Source organism: Cheilinus undulatus, linkage group 20, assembly GCF_018320785.1.
Source record: "Cheilinus undulatus linkage group 20, ASM1832078v1, whole genome shotgun sequence".
Lineage (NCBI taxonomy): Eukaryota > Metazoa > Chordata > Actinopteri > Labriformes > Labridae > Cheilinus > Cheilinus undulatus.
Genome location: NC_054884.1, coordinates 27002089 through 27023075, shown reverse-complemented (window position 1 = coordinate 27023075; position 20987 = coordinate 27002089). Strand labels below are relative to the sequence as shown.

Sequence of the window (20987 nt, the reverse complement as noted above, 5' to 3'; positions counted from 1 at the left end):
TTCTGATATAATTACAAGGAAATTAACAAATGTCCTCTTCTTCTTTATTCTCTAATGTAAGGATAAGTGACTTTCCCCTTTAACTGTTATATTAAGCAAAATATAACTCCAATTCCAAAAAAGTTGGGGCGCTGAAAAACAATGCAATGCTTTTCAAATCTCTTACCCACTTTTCTTTAAAGAAAAATAACCTATTTTGAATTTGATGGCTGCAACGCATCTCACAAAAGTAGGGCCATGTTTACAGTTGCATAGCATCCCCTCTTCCTTTTAACTACAGTTTATAAACATCTGGGAAGTGAGGAGACCAATCGCTGGAACTTTGTGAGAGGAATATTGTCCCATTCTTGTCTGATGTAGGATTCTAGCTTTCCTGGCATGTTTGAAACGCTGCACAGCCCTGAGTTGCCGAAGACTTCCGCGAGACTGAATTACAAAACCACAGAGAACCACGAATTCACCAGGAATAGTATGTGAACAGCAGATTATTTTGCCTTTTTGTGGTTGATTTGCCATTCATTTAAACATGATTCCAACTGCTATCGCCAAGGGTGAGATGTATGTTGTCTACAAAGAATGTGTGGTTTCTATAAACTGTCAAAAGATTTCTGGTTGACAGAAAAGTAGCTTCTGCCTGTCAAGCTATCTGTCAATCAAATGAGACGTGCCAATCAGTGTGCAGTGAGGTTTTCCCTCAATATGATTGAAACGACTGTGGTACAAAATTGTCACCCCCACACAGTAAGAGGACATGAAGACATTAGCTAATTAGACATGTTTGGTTTTTTGAACTAGGCTGTAAACCAGTTTATTTTGTGTGTAAAAAAATGGCTTTTAACGTGTTGTGTACAGGACTTCCGGTGATCCAGCCAGCCTCAAGTGGACACTTCAACATTGCAATTTTTTGCACTTATGCATTGGCTTCATTTTTGCCGCTTGGTGGTTTAATGTGAAATTTTGTCTGTTTCTACCTCAAAAAGTAGTAGCTCTATGACCCGCTGGCCTTCTGATGACCTTTTGCTTGTGCCACATGATGAGTTGAATGTTAATTTAGTTATTATTTACAATGAGTATTGTGTTGTATTTTAAAGTTGACCAGATACGTTACATGTTTTTCCAGCTGATTGGATCAATCTGCTCTACATGGATTGATGAGGTTTGGCATCGGCTGGTGCCGAAAATAGACCGGGTGGTCTAGCAGAGCAGAGTGGAGCTTCTGGGATGTGCCAGAGGCTGACTGGAGCAAAGGAAGTAGTATTGCAAAATTGACTAATTTTTTCTGCAGTGCACTTTGTTGGCAGATTGCAACACAGGTGGAGTATGTGGAAATTGGAGGTAAGTTTGAGGCCTTGGCTGCTGTTGAAATAGCACTGCACTTATGTTTTTCACATACCAATCGATGAATTACACTGTCAAGGTAGGTGACCTGCTTCACAGCTTCCACAGACACAGATTCAATGGCAGCATCCAAGGTATCCCTAGTGCAGGAACATTCCTCAGGAAGAAAAGGGTTTTTGGAGTGCTCAGTGTGTTTGCACTGCAAGGAAAAGGAGCTAGAAACCCCAATTCCAAAAAGTTGGGGAATTACAGCATTACACATACGGTCTTACCAACGATACCCAAAGATGCGCCAAAGAGAATTCCTCACAAAGGAGTCCAGTCGGCACCTCTGGCCATCAGTCAACATCCAGGCCCCACATGAGTACAGCAAGACAGGACAGATGAAGGACCTAAAGTCTCCGACTTTTGTCTAAAAGCTCGGATCCTGGGCAAGCCACACTGGCTTGCTCACGAGCCTATCACCCCATGAGCAAGCCCAAGTCTACAGTAGCTCTCAGCCCGAAAGCCTGGATCTATGTTTAGGCCCATAAAACACACAGTTCCAGCAGTCAGTTCTTTTAAAGAAATTTAAAAGCTCATGCCAGGACTTCACTTGAGGCTGGTAGGTGAGCCCTGAGTGGCCTTCAGCTCTGGTATCAAGTTCCAGGTTTAGCAGTGGTGTGTTGGGAGCTTGTTGACATGCCGCTGCGGGTGTGCTAGGGGTTGAACTTGAGGTGTGTCATATGATTTATGTGTCGCTGTGGCGCTACTGTGTTTTGGGCTTAAGATGGTCCCAACATTCTATCACATATACACACATCTCAGTGATCATGCGAGCCCTATAACCAACTCAGTTCTTCCTACAGATCTCATTTTTTGCTTTAAAAAGTAGAAAATTATTCAGCTATTTATTCACATTTTTGTTTAGTTTTATAGATTTTTGCTAATTACTGTTAAAGTTTTATGAAAATTCTTGGCTTTTACAATGTATGTTCATATGACAGAACTTTGTAACTTTCTTAGTGAGGTAAACTCAAATATCTACTGGCGAACAGCAGAGCGACAAAGGGCAGAGCTAATGTGATCGGTCTGAGTTTAGAAGTACATTTCGAGCACGCACAGAGAGTTTCTAACCTGACTCGCCAGATGGATTTGTTTCACACATCAATCTGGTAAATCTCTCATAGACAGCATTTGGGAGAGGGCAGAGGCTTTGAAAAAAAACTCAGAGGTGCATCCCTACTGAGGAGTAAACTCCATATAGAACAACATAACGTGAACCATGGCGACTGTAGACATGTCAGTACACGACTTTTGTCGTTTTTGAAAAGAAAACAACTCAATACTGTTCTTTGTTCTTTTAACGAAGAAATGTCATCAAGTTCTGATAAAACTGGCTCTTCAGCAGCATTCACGCTAATCTCTTCCGCCATAATTGCACCGGCCTCTTGTTGCTGCTTGCTTACATCACAACTCCGCCGCTCTCGAAAGTACTGCCCCTCGTCGCTGATTGGACCAGTCACTCTCTAACTGGGCCCAAACTATTCAGGCGTGAGCTTTTCAACATGGATTCGCCAGTGAGAAACATAGAAATGGGTGAATCCATCTGCTTTGCAAGGTTAGAGAGTTTCTTAACTGCACAGAGAAAGCTTTGTACGTGTTCACAGGGAATTTTGTTTACGTGCACACAAAGAAAGTTACGTAGGTGTGCACAGAAGAGGCTTTATAGCTGCGCAGAAAAAGTTTCATACCTGCACAAAGAAAGTTTTGTATGTTTGCACGGAGAGAGTTTTGGACTTGCAAAGAGAAAAGTTTATCCGAGTGCACAGAGAAATTTCGTACGGGTACACAGGGAAAATTTAGAGTGGCCACAAGCAGATTTGAGAGCAAGCAGAAATTTTGATCACAAGGAGGCAGTTTTGAGCACAGAGACAGGTTTTAATAGAAAGTTTGAAGGAAAATATGAGCCTAAGATCGATAAGTCATGCTTTCAAAGCAATAAAATGCGCTCTTGTGTTTTGCAACGGTCATTAATCCAAACTGATCTCCATCCACACAAGGTGTGCATATGCTCAGTGCACTGTTTTATAAATGAAACTCCAGCTCTCCTAAAATCTGTGGCTTGACCGATAAAAATTACTAAGTGTGATAAAATCCCTGCACTTTAGAAGATGTACCTTTTGGAAAGTGAAATAAAGTTCCTGGGAGTTCGTATAATTTGTTGTCTTGAGTACCTCCAAAAGTCCCTAAGGAAAGTTCCTCCAGTGGAAATGCAGTTTTATTGAATTTCTGGGACCTTGCTTTGAGCACTTTTCAATCATTTCTGGCTTAAAGTGAAATGATTTGGCAATTAATTGAAAAAAGTCACCTGGAGATAGCTTCATCTAGTGAATACTGTTATTGATTAAGTTCAGGATTTGGTGGAAATGATCCCAGAATCATTATGTGGTCATCACACACCCTGAGGGCTTCAATACATACAAGTGAGCAAAGAGGGAATTATAATTCATGTGAGAGTATTTCTCTTCATCTAAATCTAATAGCCTACAGTATTAAGGGCTGGTGACTAAATCCCAGGATCCCCAGTCCTGAGGGAGACCCAGTTTTCCTCGATCTGAGCAGTCTGGGAAATTCAATTCCTCCACAGGGAGTACTGCGTGCCTCAGTGTGAGTGCTCATAAGATTGGACTATTAGCCTGTACTGTATTTGATAGCTACACAGAGATGCTCAAGAGGCACTTTAAGGAGGATCAGTGAGCTGCCTCTCATGATGGAAGCATGCAGGCAGAAGTCCCTCAAGTGGTTTTAAACGTTCATATGCTCTTTACACGTGTTTACACATGCTGATACATTATGCTTCTTACTTTTATAGTCATCTAGTTTTCACCATAGTCAATACTTTGATACGTTTTTGATAGTGTGTTTTAAAATGTAATGATCTCCATTACTCTGATACATGACAGTATCAAAACGTACCAAACAGCTATGAGACTACACCTATTTCATAAGAAGGGTATGAAGAGGAGGAATCAGTCAATCACAAAATTGCAGCCAAAACTCCTCCACATGGTCTAAGTTGCACAGAAACAATGAATTGTGAATTTTTGAAAGAAATGAACAGAATTGAGCCATCAGAAGGGACTAGAAATTCAATAACGCTGCATTCCTAGTGCAGGAACTAAATGTCCTTTGGGATACTCAGTGTGTTTTCACTGCGAAGGAAAAAGATGTAAATAACCCAATTCCAAAAAAGTTGGGACATCAAAGTGGATAAAAACTAGAAAAAAGTGGCTCAGTGTTGCAAATTATTTTATTTAAAAAAAAAATACATTTTATTATTTCAAATTATTTTATTTTATTTCTCATTTGAATACAGCACTAAGACAACATATTCAATTTTCCTCTCCTTTACACAAATACTGAATTTGATGCCTGCCATGTGTTCCAAAAACCTCTGGGACAGGAGCAAGAAAAGACTAGGAAAGCTGTGTAATGCTCAGAAATACCTGGAATATTCTAAAACTTAGAGACGGTAACAGGTGATAGTTTCATGATTGGAAGTGTAAAGATCAGTCCTAAAAGTCTCACTTGTTCACAATCATTGGCTAGGTGGGCATATAGTCTAGTAGTCTATGACTTATGCCCCTCAACAAGGACCTTTAACAGTGGTTTTCAATTTTTTTTTTTCCCAAGGCACACCTAAGATCAAGCCAAAATTTCAAGGTCACCAAAACTATATCTATCTACAAAATAGCCTCTTGTTACATGTTACAGTAAACGATGTGAAGCATTAGTTCAGGCAGGCCACGGAGTCAAGCATATAACTGAGATCAGCTTATATCACACAAGCCCTCATCAGCTGATGGCAAGTTAATTAACTCTAAGCAAGCTATTGGTAAATCGCATTTATGCTGCCATATTTAAACACTACACTTTGCTGCTCCCTCTGTAAGCCTCTTTACAGCCTTCCTCCACCCCAGCTCCTCCTTTATTCTGCCTCTGACTTTATCAGTGCCATAACTGTTAATAGAGAAAACTATTAATAACCACACATCATGTGTGTTTTTGTTGACAAAGTGGTCCTGACTGAACTCAAGTTATTGTGTAGTTGTAGTAATTGTTGTAGTAATTACTAATGGTTGTACATATTCCCACAGCATACCAAGACTTGGCTCAAGGCACCCACACCACTTGAGAACCACTGCCTTAGAGGTTTCACTATCTTCTGTCCATAACATCATCCAAAGAGTCAGGAGAAGTCCGAGAAATGTAAGGGCCAAAGCCAAAAACCAGCGCTGAATGCCCATGCAGTACTGGCAGTGCTCCAGTACTGCATTAAAAACCAGCATCAGCCTGTGATGACGACGTGGCCTCAGGAACACTTTGGAAAACCCTTGTCAGTTAACACAGCATGTTCCTGTATCTGCAAATGTAAGTCAAGAATCTACCATCCCAAGCAAAAGCCATATATCAACAAGATCAGAAGAACAGCTGGCTTCTCTGGGCCTGAGCTCATCTGAGATTGACTGATCTAAAGTTTCAAATAGTTTTTGGAAATATTAAACATTGTATCCTCTGGACAAAAGAAAATATAAATGTTGTTATTAATGTAAAGTGTTAAAGCGAGCATCTGGGATGTGGGAGTGGATATGTGCCCATCACATGGGTAACTTGCACATCTGTGATGGTTCATTAGTACTGAGAGCTGCATGTAGGTTTTAGAGGAACATATGCTTTGATCCAGATAACATCTTGTTTCAGCAAGACAATGCCAAGCCACATCCTGCATGAGTCACAACAGCATGGCTTCACAGTAAAAGGCGTTAGACTGAGCTTCCCGCACTCTAGACCTGTTTCCCGTTTGGTGCATTATGAAGCATAAAATATGACAACAGAAACCACTGAGCAACTTTACATGTCCATCCAGCAAGTTTGAGAGAGGTCTGGCTACACCTCTGATGGCCACTCTCACAGCCTGTTCATCTGAAACGCTGTTTATTTCAGACTGGAAATACATGCTTAAAAATTCTAAATAAAACCATATTAAACTTCCATTAGGGTTAATGTAAGGGCTAGGATAGCAATAGTTAAAAACCTAACCTGCAAAACCTGATTAAAAAACGTTTGATAAAGATGACTAAACAGTCTGCTTACAGGAAGAAAGCTTGGCATCCATGAAAACACTAACGCAGTAAGCGTAGCTCATGAAGCTCTTTTAGTTGCATTAGTTATCAAGCTAATGTAGCTAACGGAGCTACATAACTAAAGCTGAGCTTAGAAAGCAGCCAGGTAAGTCATGTAGCTACATTAGCTTTAGCTATGTTTGCTAAACTCCTGTTGCTAAAGCTAATTTAGCAACACTGGCTTGTATAGTATTGCTAATTACTTAGCTAGCATAGCTATGTTGGCCTTAGCTAAAGCTAAAGAAGCTAAAGTTAGCCATTATTTGTGTGACTGCATCCTCAAATGGGTCTTTAGTCTTGACACAATGTAATCCTGGATTTGACCTCTGACCTTTTGCTGTTTTGAAATGAAATGTTAATTGGTCTGTAATGTTTGCAGTGTGTTTATTTCATGTAACTGTCAGAATTTGTCTATGAATAAAGTTGAATTTAAAAAAAAAAATCTAAAATGTATTGGCAAATTAGGGCACTTCCGTTCTGAGCATCTCAGAGAATGGCCTGTGAGAGACCCAGCGTTGTTGTTAGAAAAAAAGGGGATGTAACACAGTGCTAAACATGCTCCTGTTCCAACGTTTTTGGAACATATTTCAGTCACAAAATTTGCACATATTGTTTTTTTTTTTTTGCCAAAGATAGTATCCATATGATCTGATTGTTATCAGAATCATCTTGAAGTTTAAAATTACTGTATAGTAACAACCCTAGCTCCTAGATGTAAAGATGAAGTGATGCAGGGTTATTATAAGAAAGCTTACACCATGCTGAATACAACAGAAGAGGTTTAATTAGAGGCCTGTGTGGGCTTTAAGTGGCAGCATTATTAAGAAATGAAAATTCAAATTCAGCCCTGCTATTTTCACTGTCGGTGGTTGGAAGTTGACAGAACAATTAATCAGCACAGAAGCGGAAGCACAACTGTGGAAGGAAACCCTCATCAGGAAGCCAACAGGACTTCCACATCAAACAGCGCAGGTACAGTTTCATTCAGCCTCCACACACTTTCTCTCAACAGATTTACAACTGTTGGACGTGCATCTGGCGCCATCTAGTGGCAGGAGCTCATACTGAATCAAGGGTGCAATTTATGACCCTCGGTCCTACGTGGATGTTTGAATGAGCTGAATATTACCCTTTTAGTATCACTTCAATATTGGTGTATTACTACTGATATGAGCACACTGGGCTATGTTTTCATACCCACACATGCTTCAGTGTATCTAGGTTCCTTTGTTTTACATCAAGAATACATCAGAGTGTCATACTTAATTGTATTTCTCAATTTAAAGAAAAGCATCCAACTGTACAGATCCTTAACTTGGCCCTTGCAAGATACATTAAAAATAACCACATTAGTAGGGGAGACTGGGAGCAACTGTAACAGGGGCGATAGACCATTTTTATGTTTGTACACAATGATGATGTATTTTGTGGGTAGAACCTAATCTACAGAAGAAAGTTAGCCAAAGTTGACTTCATCGTCACTGCCTGTTGCTCAAATGAAAAGAACACTCCTATAGTGTTGCGTAATCAGTAATGCTTCCAAGACTGACACAACCCCAGTTCAACGAGACTGATGTGTCTCAAGTTTTTTTTGCATCTTCTGTCAACACTGACACCCTGGTGTGACATCAGTGACATGTGTCCTGATGTGACCAATAGGTCCCACATACACCAGGATTTAGCTAGGCTAATTTTCTTGACCTGTTGTCACAAGTAAGTCAAGTCCTATTCCAAGTGTAGCCAGTCCATATTGCCCTTTTACATAGGGGCAAGTCCACAGTTGTTTTGTCTTTTTTGTTTTCATCATTTCATAATAGTAGCAAAAGACAAAAAAATGTGTTGACTGATCAGGCTGTAACTTACATATTAAGAAAGGCTTGACCATGTGGACACATTTGCCAATTTTTTTTTTTTTCAGTTTAAGACAAGTCATCTTAATCTAGGCATGCACTAAGCAATTTTTGGGAAATTCAGAAACACATTTTTAGCCATGCAGCTCGCTTTTAATCATTACTTCCTGTACAATATGTGTTAAAGAGCATTAACTTCTAAATTTAAAAAACAATAACAACAACAACAATAACAATAACAACAAAAAACGTTAAGTCATAATAATGAGATTTTAGCTCTCTGTCAATCATATGAAACTGGCCTTAGTTTGGCTTTGACTACACATGACAGTCAGTAGGACAGTCAGAGTGTGATCCACATTTCATCTACAAACAACATTTGCATGTAAATTTATGGTCCATATTGATCCATATTCTCATGTTGTTGATGCCAGTAAAACTAGGTCATATTTAACTGTGCAACTCAGCTTAGATACTCAGGACCCAGCTCTTTAAGTAAACTTATAGTAGTTTTTACTTGAGTAGATTTATTGGGCAGGAACTTAGTTCTTACTTACTTGAATAGATTTTAAACATAACTGTAGTTTACTTGAGTACAATAATATTCTACTCTTTCCCCCTCCTTTTACAAGTTAGCATGGAAAAAATAGTCTTATATAGAGAAAGTAACTGAGACTTAGATAAATGTTTCCAGACATAATGGTATCATTATCATATGGTTTTAATGTAAAAAGTTTAACTTTATGGTTGGGTTTATTTTCTTATTCAGTTATTCAGTGTCAAACAATTTTGGTAATTCAGAATTTGTCCAAACAACTCTGAAAACCTGGGACAAAACGAAGGGAATTCTTGTGTGTTGGTTTTATTGAAATGGCTTATTGCGTGTGTTCGGCCACTAGGCGTCAGCACTCCTCCAGAATGACCGTGCTCTTTTTCTCGTGGTCCCTCTTTGTTGTAGTTGTTGTGCTAACGCGAGTGCTGCTTTCAGGTGTTTCTGGTTAATAATGCTTCTCTACTAACTCAGTCATACATACGTACAGGTTTTACAACGGGTTTCAAGCTCACCTATCCAGATGGCTCTTGAAGGTTTTTTTTTTATTTGCGAATCAAAAATGATGATTGAAATGAAATAAATAAAGGCACTTCGGTATAAATTCCGCATTTTTTGTTCTTTTCTTACTGCGAATTTAATCATTATAATTGTCAAAAAGGGCCTAATCATTATCTGAGATGCCTTTCTGGTTTCATTTACAAAAGTCCTATCCTATCGGTTAGAATTATTAAAAGTGTGAGTCAGCACCGGGCATTCAATTCACCAAGAAGAAGGCGATCTTAAGAGCACCGATTCCCCTGAAGGCATCACTGCTGCGTTTCACATGCTATCAACACATTGCATGTTTCCTGCTAGCATTTTCACAACATGGGAATGCAGAGTGACAGCGTGTTGGTTAAACTGCGAGTCTAGCATGCTGGAATGAGAACAGAATAAAAGTTGACGTGTTCTTCTGGCGATTTGTTAAGAAGAAGCTGCCAAAATGGTGAAGGAGCAGTTCAGAGAGACAGATGTGGCGAAGAAAATGTGAGTAAAATCAACCGAGGAGCAGCGACAAGCTAGTTAGCTCACCTGTTAGCTCGTGCCAGTGTCAAGTGTGCAATATTACTGACAATGACAACTTTTTAACAAGTATGCAAATGATAAATAAGGAACTGAAAGTTTATGTAGTAAGCTGACATTTATCGCTTTAAAACAGACTAGTTTTGGTTTGAAAGAATTGAACGTTAGCTAAAGTCTGCTCACTACGTGTAAATTGATTTATTAATCAACACCAAATCAGCTCAAACGTCACCAAATTAATCAGTATTAACAATAATGCAATTTAGGACCAATTAATATAACTGTAATATTTATATTTTTTGTTTTCGACCTGTTTATGCCGTTCTTCAGTGTTGATATAAAGAGGAGTAGACGACATGAACTTTACTTTGATTTCTCCTTTAATTGAGAAAATATAAACAAACAATCTCATTTTAATCTTGTACAGCGTTGTTTCTCTTTGTTTCTCTATTGTTTAAAATAAATAACAAAAATGACAGGGAATGCAAGTCAAGGATAGATTAAAATGTGTGGAGTGCATTCAGAAAGTATTCAGACCCCTTCATTTTTTTCAGTTTTGTTATTTTGCCGCCTGATGCTGCAAATGAAAAAACATTTTTATTCTCGTTAATCTACACTTATCATGACAAAGTCTAAACAGAATTTTAAACGTTTTGTAAATGTATTTTTAATATGAAAACTGAAATATCACATTGACATAAGTATTCAGACCCTTTGCAAAAACACTTGAAATTTAGCTCAGTTGCCTCCCATTTCACATGATTGTCTCAGAGCATTGAATTGATAGGACATGATTTCGTCTCTATAGAAGGCCTCACAGCTGCATATCAGAGTAAAACCCAAGCCATGAAGTCAAAGGAACTGCCTGCAGAGCTCAGAGACTGGACTGTAGCAAGGCATGGATCTGGGGAAGGGTACAAAAATGTCTGTTGTACTGAGGGTTCCCAAGAGCACAGTGGCCTCCATAATTCTGAAATGGAAGAAGTTTGGCACAAGCAATTCTTCCAAGAGCTTGTACTCTGGCCAAACTGCACAATCGGAGGAGAAGGGCCTAAGTAAGAGAGGTGACAAAGAATCCTATGGTCACTGTGACTGAGCTGCAGAGATCCTGTGTGGAGATGGGAGAAGTACAACAATCACTGCAGCCCTCCACCAATGTGGGCTTCATCGCAGAGTGACTAGATGGAAGCCACTTAGTGCAAAACACATGAAAGTCCAGTTGGGGTTTAAAAAAAAAAAACTCCACATGAAAGCCAGGTGTAAGGCCTTCTATAGAGAGGTGTGTGCCTTCCGAACCAAGTCCAGTCAATTTAGTTTACTACAGGTGGTAGAAGCATCTCAGTAAAGATCCAGAGAAATAGGAGGAACCTGAGCTAAATTTCAAGTGTTTTTGCAAAGGGTCTGAATACGTAGGTCAATGGGATATTACTTTTTTTTAATTTTGAAGAGACTGACAAAAATTTATAAAATGCTATTTTTACTTTGTCATAATAGAGGACTGAGTGAAGATTATCAGAACAAAATTGAGTTTTTTCAACTGTAGCATCAGGCTGCAACATACAAAATAGAAAAAAGTGAAGGTGGTCTGTTTACTTTCTGGATGCACTGTATGTATCCTTCCATTTAATTTACAAAAGAACAAAACAACATTGATGTGACCACTTCTCTTCATCATTTCCACCATCCTTATCAGTAGATCTTAAATGACTAAGCTCTTCAGTCTAAGTATGGAAAGAATAAAACACCCAAAATGAGCTGAAATGATTTTTCTTTACATTTTGTTTGTTTCCAGAAGCCACATCTGCTTTGGTATGAAATCTGCGGAGCAGATGCGCCAACAGGCTCACATCCAGGTGGTGAGTAAGAATCTGTACAGTCAGGACACCAAACATACTCCACTGCCCTATGGAGTGTTGGACCATCGAATGGTAAGAAAAATAAACATCACTGTTTACTGTTGTTTGACTTTGCATACAAAAGAAATCAAACATGTATCTTACTATCCTAAAACCTCTTTGGTAGAAACATGAACGCAACTTCAAATATTCTGACCTAAAAGCAACACTTGTCTTGCTGCATACTTTCTATAGTAACTCAAATTCATTGCTTCAGGGTTCCCATTTAAACACTTTGAAATTACTCAATTTCAGAGCTTACCTAAGAAGAAATATCCAAGGAAGTATGTGTAGTGAAGTAACTATAGCAGCTAAAGGGGTGTTTGAGTTAGTATGTGTTAAATAAAGGTTTGAAAGGAAAAGCAGGAGGGTTTGAGAGATTAGTAAGAGGAGAGTGGGGAATAGGGGTGAAACAGTTTTAATGATAACTGCGGTAAAATCCCTGTGATTAGTGAAACAAACACTGTTTAAATTTGAATTATTTTTAAAACCTTTTTTAAAAGCAGTGCATTATTACCACAGTAAATATAGTTCAAACAGCATTCATGCAGGATTTCTTTTTTTTACTGAGGTGAATTGGAAATCCACATGAGAATAAAAAAAGACTTTTAAGGGACAAGAAGACATTACTGTCTTTCTCCTCTGACCACTTTCTGTCAGAAGATGGAGCGGACAAACACGAAGTGAGTCTGTATTTTAGAGTTTAACCTCTTTGAAAACACCAGAAAATAACATTTTGGGGCTTTTTATGGCTTTGAAGATGGTATATCATCAAAAATAGGGGTTAGAGAGTGGGAAATGAAACACAGGAAAGGGGCCACAGACTGGCATTGAACCTGGGCCCCCATGAACCCAGAATGCAACCTAACTAGACCATCTTTGCTCCATCAGTACTTTTTTGAAAAAACAATTTTAACACATTCAAACAATACCATTATAAAACTGATACTGTCCAAATAAAGAGGATATGACATGTAGATATCATTACATTATTAGTGGTAAGCTCTAAAATGGGCAGTTATACCTTTTTTAAAGAAAACAACTGCTTTTAGACCGCTTCACTAAAAAATCAGACTGGTGGGATATGGGATCAATTTTTTTCTCATAGTTATCACAGAAGTCTTTAAGAAAGCTTAATTAGCTTACCACAATTAGAAGTAGGATCCTTCATTTCTTTGTCGCCATGTTTTGTCTTACTTGTTGCACAAATATGTACATAACTGTGTTGTTGATGTAATGCAGTGGTTCCCAGCCTGGGCTGTGGGCCGCCCTGAGGGAGTGCCAAAGATCTCAGTGGGGGCCCGGGACCCTATCTGCTCTGACACTGTCAAAATAAGATGCACATACATTTTTGTGAAATCATAATTTCAAACATAATGTATGATGGCATATCAGGGCAGACATAAAAGATTAAATAATAAAGAGAATTCATTACTTTTTGAGCAAAATAAAAAAAAGAAAAAAATTAAAATTTTGGTGTGGGTGAGTTTATGAAGTCGTATGTTTACAAGAAATAAACAGAATTCAGAGTTTAGAAAGTATGAAATTTACAACAAAAGGGAAATTTCTGAGTATGAAAGTCTTACATTTTGACATTAGTAACAGATATTTCAGGTTTTTAGAATTGTAAATTTATAGCAGTTTTAATTCAGAAATTTACAAGAAACTTGATTGAAAACAGTGGTTGGATTTTCAACTTATACACTTACAAAAATTTTGGTTCATATTAACAACTTTCAACATCAAATTTTTTTTTCTATTGTTCATGAATAAACGACTTTTTAAACTTTAGAGTTTATTTTTATTTAAGATGAAGACATTTTCTTCATTTTATTTTTAGAGTGACCCTAATTCTCCGTCATAACAATTGATAGTTTATACATACATCTTTTGTCAAAACAAGTGGTTAGGGCTGGCCAATTAATCGCAAATTAGATTAAATCTCAATATGGCCTGCTGCAGTTTTTATTGTGGAAGGTGCAATATTTCTTCGACCTGAAATTTTTGTCAGAATACCGGATTAAAACTTTTTGCAGCAGCAGAGATGTTTTAAAGGGATACTTCAACATTTTGGCATATTTGACCATTGCCATTATCCCTATAGTCTTACTAATAGGTTCATTACCTTTAGTTGTCGGAGCAAGCTATTTTTAGATCCGCGCTGCCGAGTTGGGAGCTGCTCTGCCAACGCAATGGATGCTCACAGAATCCCAGCTTTCCCTCATCAAACTCATCAAATACACAATCCAACAACTCAAATGATCTCGTGGACAAGTTGTGACCTGCACATTCACCACGCTATGAAATAATAACATTTAATTATGTAACATTACGACACATTTGTGATGGTCTCCTGCCTCTAGGGCCTGCTACTGTTGTGTGTGTTTTCCCCTTTACTGGTGTTTGTCTGTCCCTGCAGGCTTGGGAGGAGGTCTGCGCCGCACCTGGGCGGATCCCCCAGGTGCATAAGAGCTGGCATTTACGTCTCTTCACTCTCTGCTCTGCTCTACCCTGCGCTGCTGCAGCTCTGCCCTGCAGCGCTGCGATTCTTCGTGCGCACCATGTTGTTACTTTAGTTATCATTTCACTCAGTTGTTAATCTCTTAATTCACATTTTGTATCAGCTCCTAACTGGGCACCGCCGATTTAAAAATAGCTTGCACCAGCAACTAAAGGTCACAAACCTATTAGTAAGTCTATAGGGATTATGGCAATGGGTGAATTTGCCAAGATGTTGAAGTATCCCTTTAAAAGTGATTGCATTACATAACATGCAATCACTTAAGTGCCATTTTTAAAAATAAAAATCTGCAAAAATCTTATTTTCTTCATTTTTGTACATTTTTCTTTTTAAATATGAGAATGACATAAAAATGATCACTTCTCTCAATACAAGAATTCAAATCTGATTTGCAATACAAATCAAAATCATCACAATAATTTATTTTTTCAAAATTGTTAAGCCCTTCTTTAATGTAATATTGTGTTGGTTTTAATATAGAATGATTAAATGCCTTTTTTTGTTGGAAAATACAAAAGATGAGAAACTTCAGAAATATTCACATCAGTATTGACTTTGACCAAATCAGTGTCTCTCAACTGGTAGGTCTAGACTTAAAGGTGTGTCAAAGAGCTGTTTCAGCCCACATCAATACATTTTATTAATTCCTGGCCATAATGCTTGAATTTGCTTGTTTCCTCAAGATCTTGACTGACCTCCTTTTTTGGAGATAAAAAGGCTGTTTTTCCCAACATAATTGGATTACTTCCTTGAGAAATTGCCATCATTTTTGTTAAAGGAGAGCAATTTGAATTTCTCCTTTCAAAGTATGTGGCCGTCTAAAATAGAAAATAAAAATGTCCTTTCAAGGCCTCTGTATTGGTTTGCTTTTGAAAGTTTGCTTTGTCCTGCCCCTTTGTCGCTTATGGTTTGTTCCATCCAAGATTCAAACTGCAGCATTTGTTGGTCAAATATGTTTTTGTTTTTATGAATTTAGGTCATAATTGCATTTTGCACTGTTGAAACATCCACCCTCACATGGCAGCCCTACTTCTCTGCTCTTATTTTTGCTGCAGGGGACCAGTGAGAAGGACAGACCCTGTCTGACATGTGGGAAGAATCTGGCAGATTGTTTGGGACATTATGGCTATTTGGACCTGGAGCTGCCATGTTTTCATGTTGGATATTTCAAAGCTATTATAGGAATCTTACAGGTGAGATGAAGTCATTAAAACTGTATATAAAACACTCAGTGCTTCACATATTTAAAATGTAAATAAACGTTTAAGATACTTAAGAAAAACAATAAAATCATATATTAATATGAGTCATCCTTTGCATACTGGCTCTGTGGAAGACAGTGTGTGTGCAGAAAGAAATTCTTTTGATGAGATTAATGAAAAAAGTCCATGTAGGAGCAGAATGATCATTGTCCCCTAGGTGGCGCCAGAGTATGATAATTGGAAAAGGTGGCAGAGACTGCTAAAAAGACTGTTTGAGTGTTTATGACTAAATGCGGTGTAAAAGCCAATATGTTTATTACCAGTCAGCGTTATATAAGGTAAATGAATCTGTTAATATGGTTTTACTGCATTTTCTATCATTTTGAAATTCTTCATGTTTGAATAGATTGTTATATCACAAATCAATGCAGCCATAATTTCAGCTGTTTTGGTTTTAAGAAGATACTTTAGATGCTCTCATCATAATGTGTATTGTTGTTATGTCTCCAGATGATCTGTAAGACCTGCTCGAGCATCATGCTGTCTAAGGAGGAGAAATTGCAGTTCATGGATTATTTGAAACGACCCAACCTGGCGTACCTCCAGAAGCGCGGGTTGAAGAAGAAAATCTCTGATAAATGCCGGAAAAGGACAGTCTGTCTAAATTGTGCCGCCTTCAATGGTGAGAAGAGACAGTTATTCTGTATTTCATCTGCTGACTTTTTATGGCTGCAGTTTTGATGTGACATTTAGAAGTGTCTGAATTGTGAGCGCTTTATTCTTCAGGTCCTGTGAAGAAATGCGGCCTGCTAAAGATAATCCACGAGAAATATAAAACGACCAAGAAGGTGGTGGATCCTTTTGTGTCCGAGTTCATGCAGTCCTTTGATACGGCCATCGAGCACAACAAAGTGATGGAGCCCCTGTTGACCAGAGCCCAGGTGAACTTTGAATCCTTGATGTACATAAAAAACACACAGCAGAAGTCTAGTCATGATGCTGCTTTACTGCTGAAGAAGTGTTTAAGGATTGTTCTTAAGAGATATGTGCTTCTGTTGTGCTGCTTGTAAAAGGTTTGTGGACTCTTTTTTGTGTGTTTAATATAACATGTATGCCAGATTTCATGTAAAATATTATCATGTAAGCTTTTTTCTGTAGAAAACAACACCTGGTAGAGGAACAAAAACGGAGTCATATCAGTTTTTAAACATCAGAATACCAATCTTTAGACTCTGTGTTTTGTTTTCTTAAACAAGTGTCCACCTCAATGAGATTCTTATTTTGAAATTAGGCTGAAATGTTAGGTAATAAAACCAAATTAACACAAACCTAGAGCCAGTATGTGCTAATAAATGTGCAAATTTTTAACAACAATAAAAAATGTTGCTTACAAGTAGGGCTGCAGCTAATTATTTTCCTTACTGATTAATCAGCTGATGATTTAATAATCAATTTATCTGAGAATTTAGTTTAGATTTCCAATCCTAAACATTGTTATTCAGTATATAGTGCACTCATTATATCCCACAATGCATTGTGAAAAGCAGTGAATGACCGATGGCCACCAGCCCAACAATATTAACCATCATGCATTGCAGTTCAGAGCTTTAATGAACAGAAAGTGACGGTTGACTGCTCTTATACATGACAGATGGACTATCTCTGATAAACTCTGCTCTGTGGGGGTGAGTGTTGTCATCTTGGAGGATAGAGTTCAGTCTCAGACTGTGGATGTATGGGATTGCCACTAGTTGCAGAATCTCATTTCAATATCTCTGCATTGAGATTGCCTCCAATGATTTCAAGCGTGGTTTTTCCAGTGAGAGAGATGTCGCCTCACATTGTCACACTGCCTCTATCAGAAGATGTTACTCTATCGGTGCAGCAATCAGAATAGTGTTCTTCACATCTCCTCCACACTTTGACACTATGATCCAGCTGCCATAGTGCACGTGAAAGGCATAGCAGGCCTCCTGACAGCCCTATGAGACCTGAGATTAGCTGTTTGCAGTCTGTTTCAGATTGTTTGGGCGGAGAGCTGTCTGCCAAACTCTGACCTATAGATGACAGCCTATGATTTCTAAGCGCTGACAGGGTCAGAGAACAGTCTTGGAGTGTTGTCTTCTTTGAACGCCCACTTTGCAGCCTGTCTCTGACATCCCCCGTTATACGGAACTTGGTCTTCATTTTGAAGATGGTACAAGGCCCACTCCAAATAATGCCACAACTTGGTTTTGTGGAATACCAGCTTGAAGTTACCCTATTCAGATCAGTTAGACGTGACATGCTGGTTCTTGGAGCAGACACCTGCTGGCCACTGTAGCAGAGCCCATGATCACCGGTGCTGACAGTCAGGTGCCAGTTGTCTCGAGAGAGAAAACATCAATTATAGAAAAGATGAAGTAAAAGCTTTTTTCTAATAAAAGGGTGTCTTGAGTAGAGAAGTGAAATGAGGGTCCCACTCCACAAGTCTAATCTCCTTGCGGATCTTAGACTAACACCTGGTTCAAAATGGGATAAAAGCTTGGAAATATAGGAAGGGGCTAGCCTATTATCTGCCTTAAGAGCTTTTAATATAATTTGAAAATTAATTCTAAAAGGCAGCAAGTGGAGAGAAGCTAAATTGGGATATTATGAGCACATTTGTTGGTACTTGTTGAAAGCCCAGCTGCTGCATTTTGTATTGTATGCAGGCGGTGGAACGATTTTTAGCTAGGGCAAGTGTAGTGTGAATGCAGTAATTGAGGTGGGAAGAAATAAAAGCATGAATGAGTGTTTCTAAGTCTTTAGTTGACATGAGGGATTTGACCTTGGCTGTATTTCTGAGCTGGTAGAAAAAGGATTGGACAACTTTTCAAAGGTACAGCTCAAAGCATAAGTCTTGATTGAAAATTACTCCAAAATTTCTGGCGTAGGGCTTCACATAATGACCTAAGATTTTTAGCTGAGAGGTGATTTGATTTCTTTTGCTGAGGGACCAATGACCATAGAAATGAGACATTCAGGAGCAGAGGTAGATTTATCTAACATCCTTGGGCTTTGTTAGAGTGTGCTGAAAGGTTCAATAAAGTATGCCTCTAATGCAATTAAAAAATAACATGCTTAGTACTTTAGTTAATCATGATTAATGCTGGAAGCCCTAATTATTAACCATTTTATCAGTCTGCTTTTGAAGTCTTAGCAGTATTAGAATCTGAGGTTCATGAGATTCAACCCTCGGTAGATTATCAGCACGTCTCTTCATTTTTACAGCTTTTTCCCGTATTTATTGTTTCCTCTGTAGGAGAATCTGAATCCTCTGGTGGTGCTGAACTTGTTTAAGAGGATCCCCCAGGAAGATGTCCCTCTGCTGCTCATGAACCCAGAGGCTGGGAAACCTGCGGACCTCATCCTCACCCGCCTCCTGGTGCCTCCCCTCTGCATACGCCCGTCTGTGGTCAGCGACCTGAAGTCAGGCACCAACGAGGACGACCTGACCATGAAGCTCACTGAGATAATCTTCCTCAACGATGTCATCAAAAAGGTCAGACTGTCCTCTGCTCTTTTTGTGTCTTTAATCCCTTGTCCAGCTGAGGCTCTCTGAAAGGATGCGACTTGTGCGTCATAATATCCATAAAAGAGAAAAATGGCACTGGAAAAGGAAAAGTGGACCCCTAAGGTCATCTGAAGGTGTTATGATGCTTTTTATTTCACCTTACTACACAACGAAACACAAGGTGTACATGAAGTGTGATTTTGTTTCCGTTCTAACCAGCTAAGCTGTCTCTGAAAAGCTGTTATCAGACAGTGCTGCCACTTTTTCCAGATCATAAAGCCTGAAATATCAGTTAGTAGCAAATCCTCTCTGTCTTTTCTCACTCTCTCAGCCAAAGTCAAAAAAGATCACTTATTAATTGCATGTAACCTTGCCATACAGATGGACTGGCCAGATTCCATTTCTGTCATCAGGTAAATCCATCTTGTAAAGCTCCAATCTGAAATGACTGTGAGTTTGTAGCTACAGGTGGGGTTTAGTTGTTCTGGAAGACGGTAGCAATGGCTGCTGCCTGTGTAGCCTTTAGCCTGGATTAAGCTATAATATAGTAGCAGTTTTATCAGAACTGGACCACACGTCTTTATTAAATAAAGAGCAACTAACAGCACTGAAAGCTTTTAATGACAGAAAATATGTTTTTGAGTTTGGAATAGTTATGGGAGGGGTTTGGCTGCACTGTAAGCTTGTGTATACAATGGCTGCTGCCAGTTAAGTGTTTAGCCCAGATGTAGCTATAACAGTGATCATCAAGCTCCCTATCTGGCCCCCAAAAAATGTAATTCTGAAAATATGAGGAAGAAAAAGTTGTTTTTTTTAAGATTATCTTTTTTCTTTTAAGAACTATGAAAATCAACCCCAAAACAATCAACACTGAACAGTTTTATCAGGAATGATTTAACGTTTCATCTGCTTATTATTATTGTTTTTGAGTTTTAGAAAAATCCACTTGTCGGCCACTGTTATTAAATATGATGCATGATAAACACATAATTTTTAGTCCAGGAAATAAGCCTCAACCCAGTGATGGACTAACCTTGCAAAGCAGATGGATCCACCCATTTCTGTGTTTCTCACTGGCGAATCTATCTTGCAAAGCTCCTGTCTGAACCGCTTGGGCCCGGTTAGAAAGTGACAGGACCAATCAATGACAAGAGGCAGCTCTTGGGCACATTGGAGTTGTGTCACAAGCAAGCAGCAACCAGAGGCTGGTGCAGTTATGGCAGGAGAGATTAGCGTGGATTCTTCTAAAGCGCCAGTTTTATCAGAACTTGACGAAATTTCTTCGTTAAAAGAACAAAGAACAGCACTGAGTTGTTTTCTTTACAAAAACGACAAAAGTTGTGTACTGATGTGTCTGCAGTCACCATGGTTCGTGATATGCTGTTCGATATAAAGTTTGTTCCTCGGTAGCAGCCACGCACACGCACCTCGTAGCGGCTACAACATGTCATGTTTTGTTGCTCTGATTTGCCCACAAAGATGTGACAGACAGAACATTCGTCCAGTCACCCTCAGAGTTTTTTTTTTTCAAAGGCTCTGCCCTTTCCCAAACACTTTCTATGAGAGATTTACCAGATGGATTTGTGAAACAAATTCATCTGGCGTGTCAGGTTAGTGATGGACATCATGGCTGCCCCAAAAATATCGACCTAATAATTTTTTAATTGCCCTCTCGTAGCTGGCTGCAGTATAGGCAATAAAGACTGATCTCATTGCTATTACCTGTATTAGCAGGCATTAGCAATTATTGTAGAAAATACAAATTCTAATACAATAATAATTTAATAAGATCAAATCATCTGTTTTAATTTATTTAGTTGGAAGTCTGGCCCCCAGAGAGTCTGATTATAAAAAAGTTGGGCCATG

General features: G+C 38.7%; 1 protein-coding gene across 2 annotated transcripts in view; it reads left to right on the top strand.

The window, feature by feature from the left end:
* Window positions 1-9745: 9745 nt before the first annotated feature.
* Window positions 9746-20987, top strand: part of polr3a (polymerase (RNA) III (DNA directed) polypeptide A) — a 60814-nt gene continuing 49572 nt past the window's right edge. For both annotated transcript variants that reach the window (XM_041815707.1, XM_041815706.1), the window contains exons 1-6: window positions 9746-9932; window positions 11761-11896; window positions 15440-15577; window positions 16097-16268; window positions 16373-16527; window positions 18870-19109. In XM_041815707.1, the coding sequence (XP_041671641.1) occupies window positions 9889-9932; window positions 11761-11896; window positions 15440-15577; window positions 16097-16268; window positions 16373-16527; window positions 18870-19109 (885 nt within the window). In that variant the 5' untranslated portion in view covers window positions 9746-9888. The remainder of the gene's footprint in view (window positions 9933-11760; window positions 11897-15439; window positions 15578-16096; window positions 16269-16372; window positions 16528-18869; window positions 19110-20987) is intronic.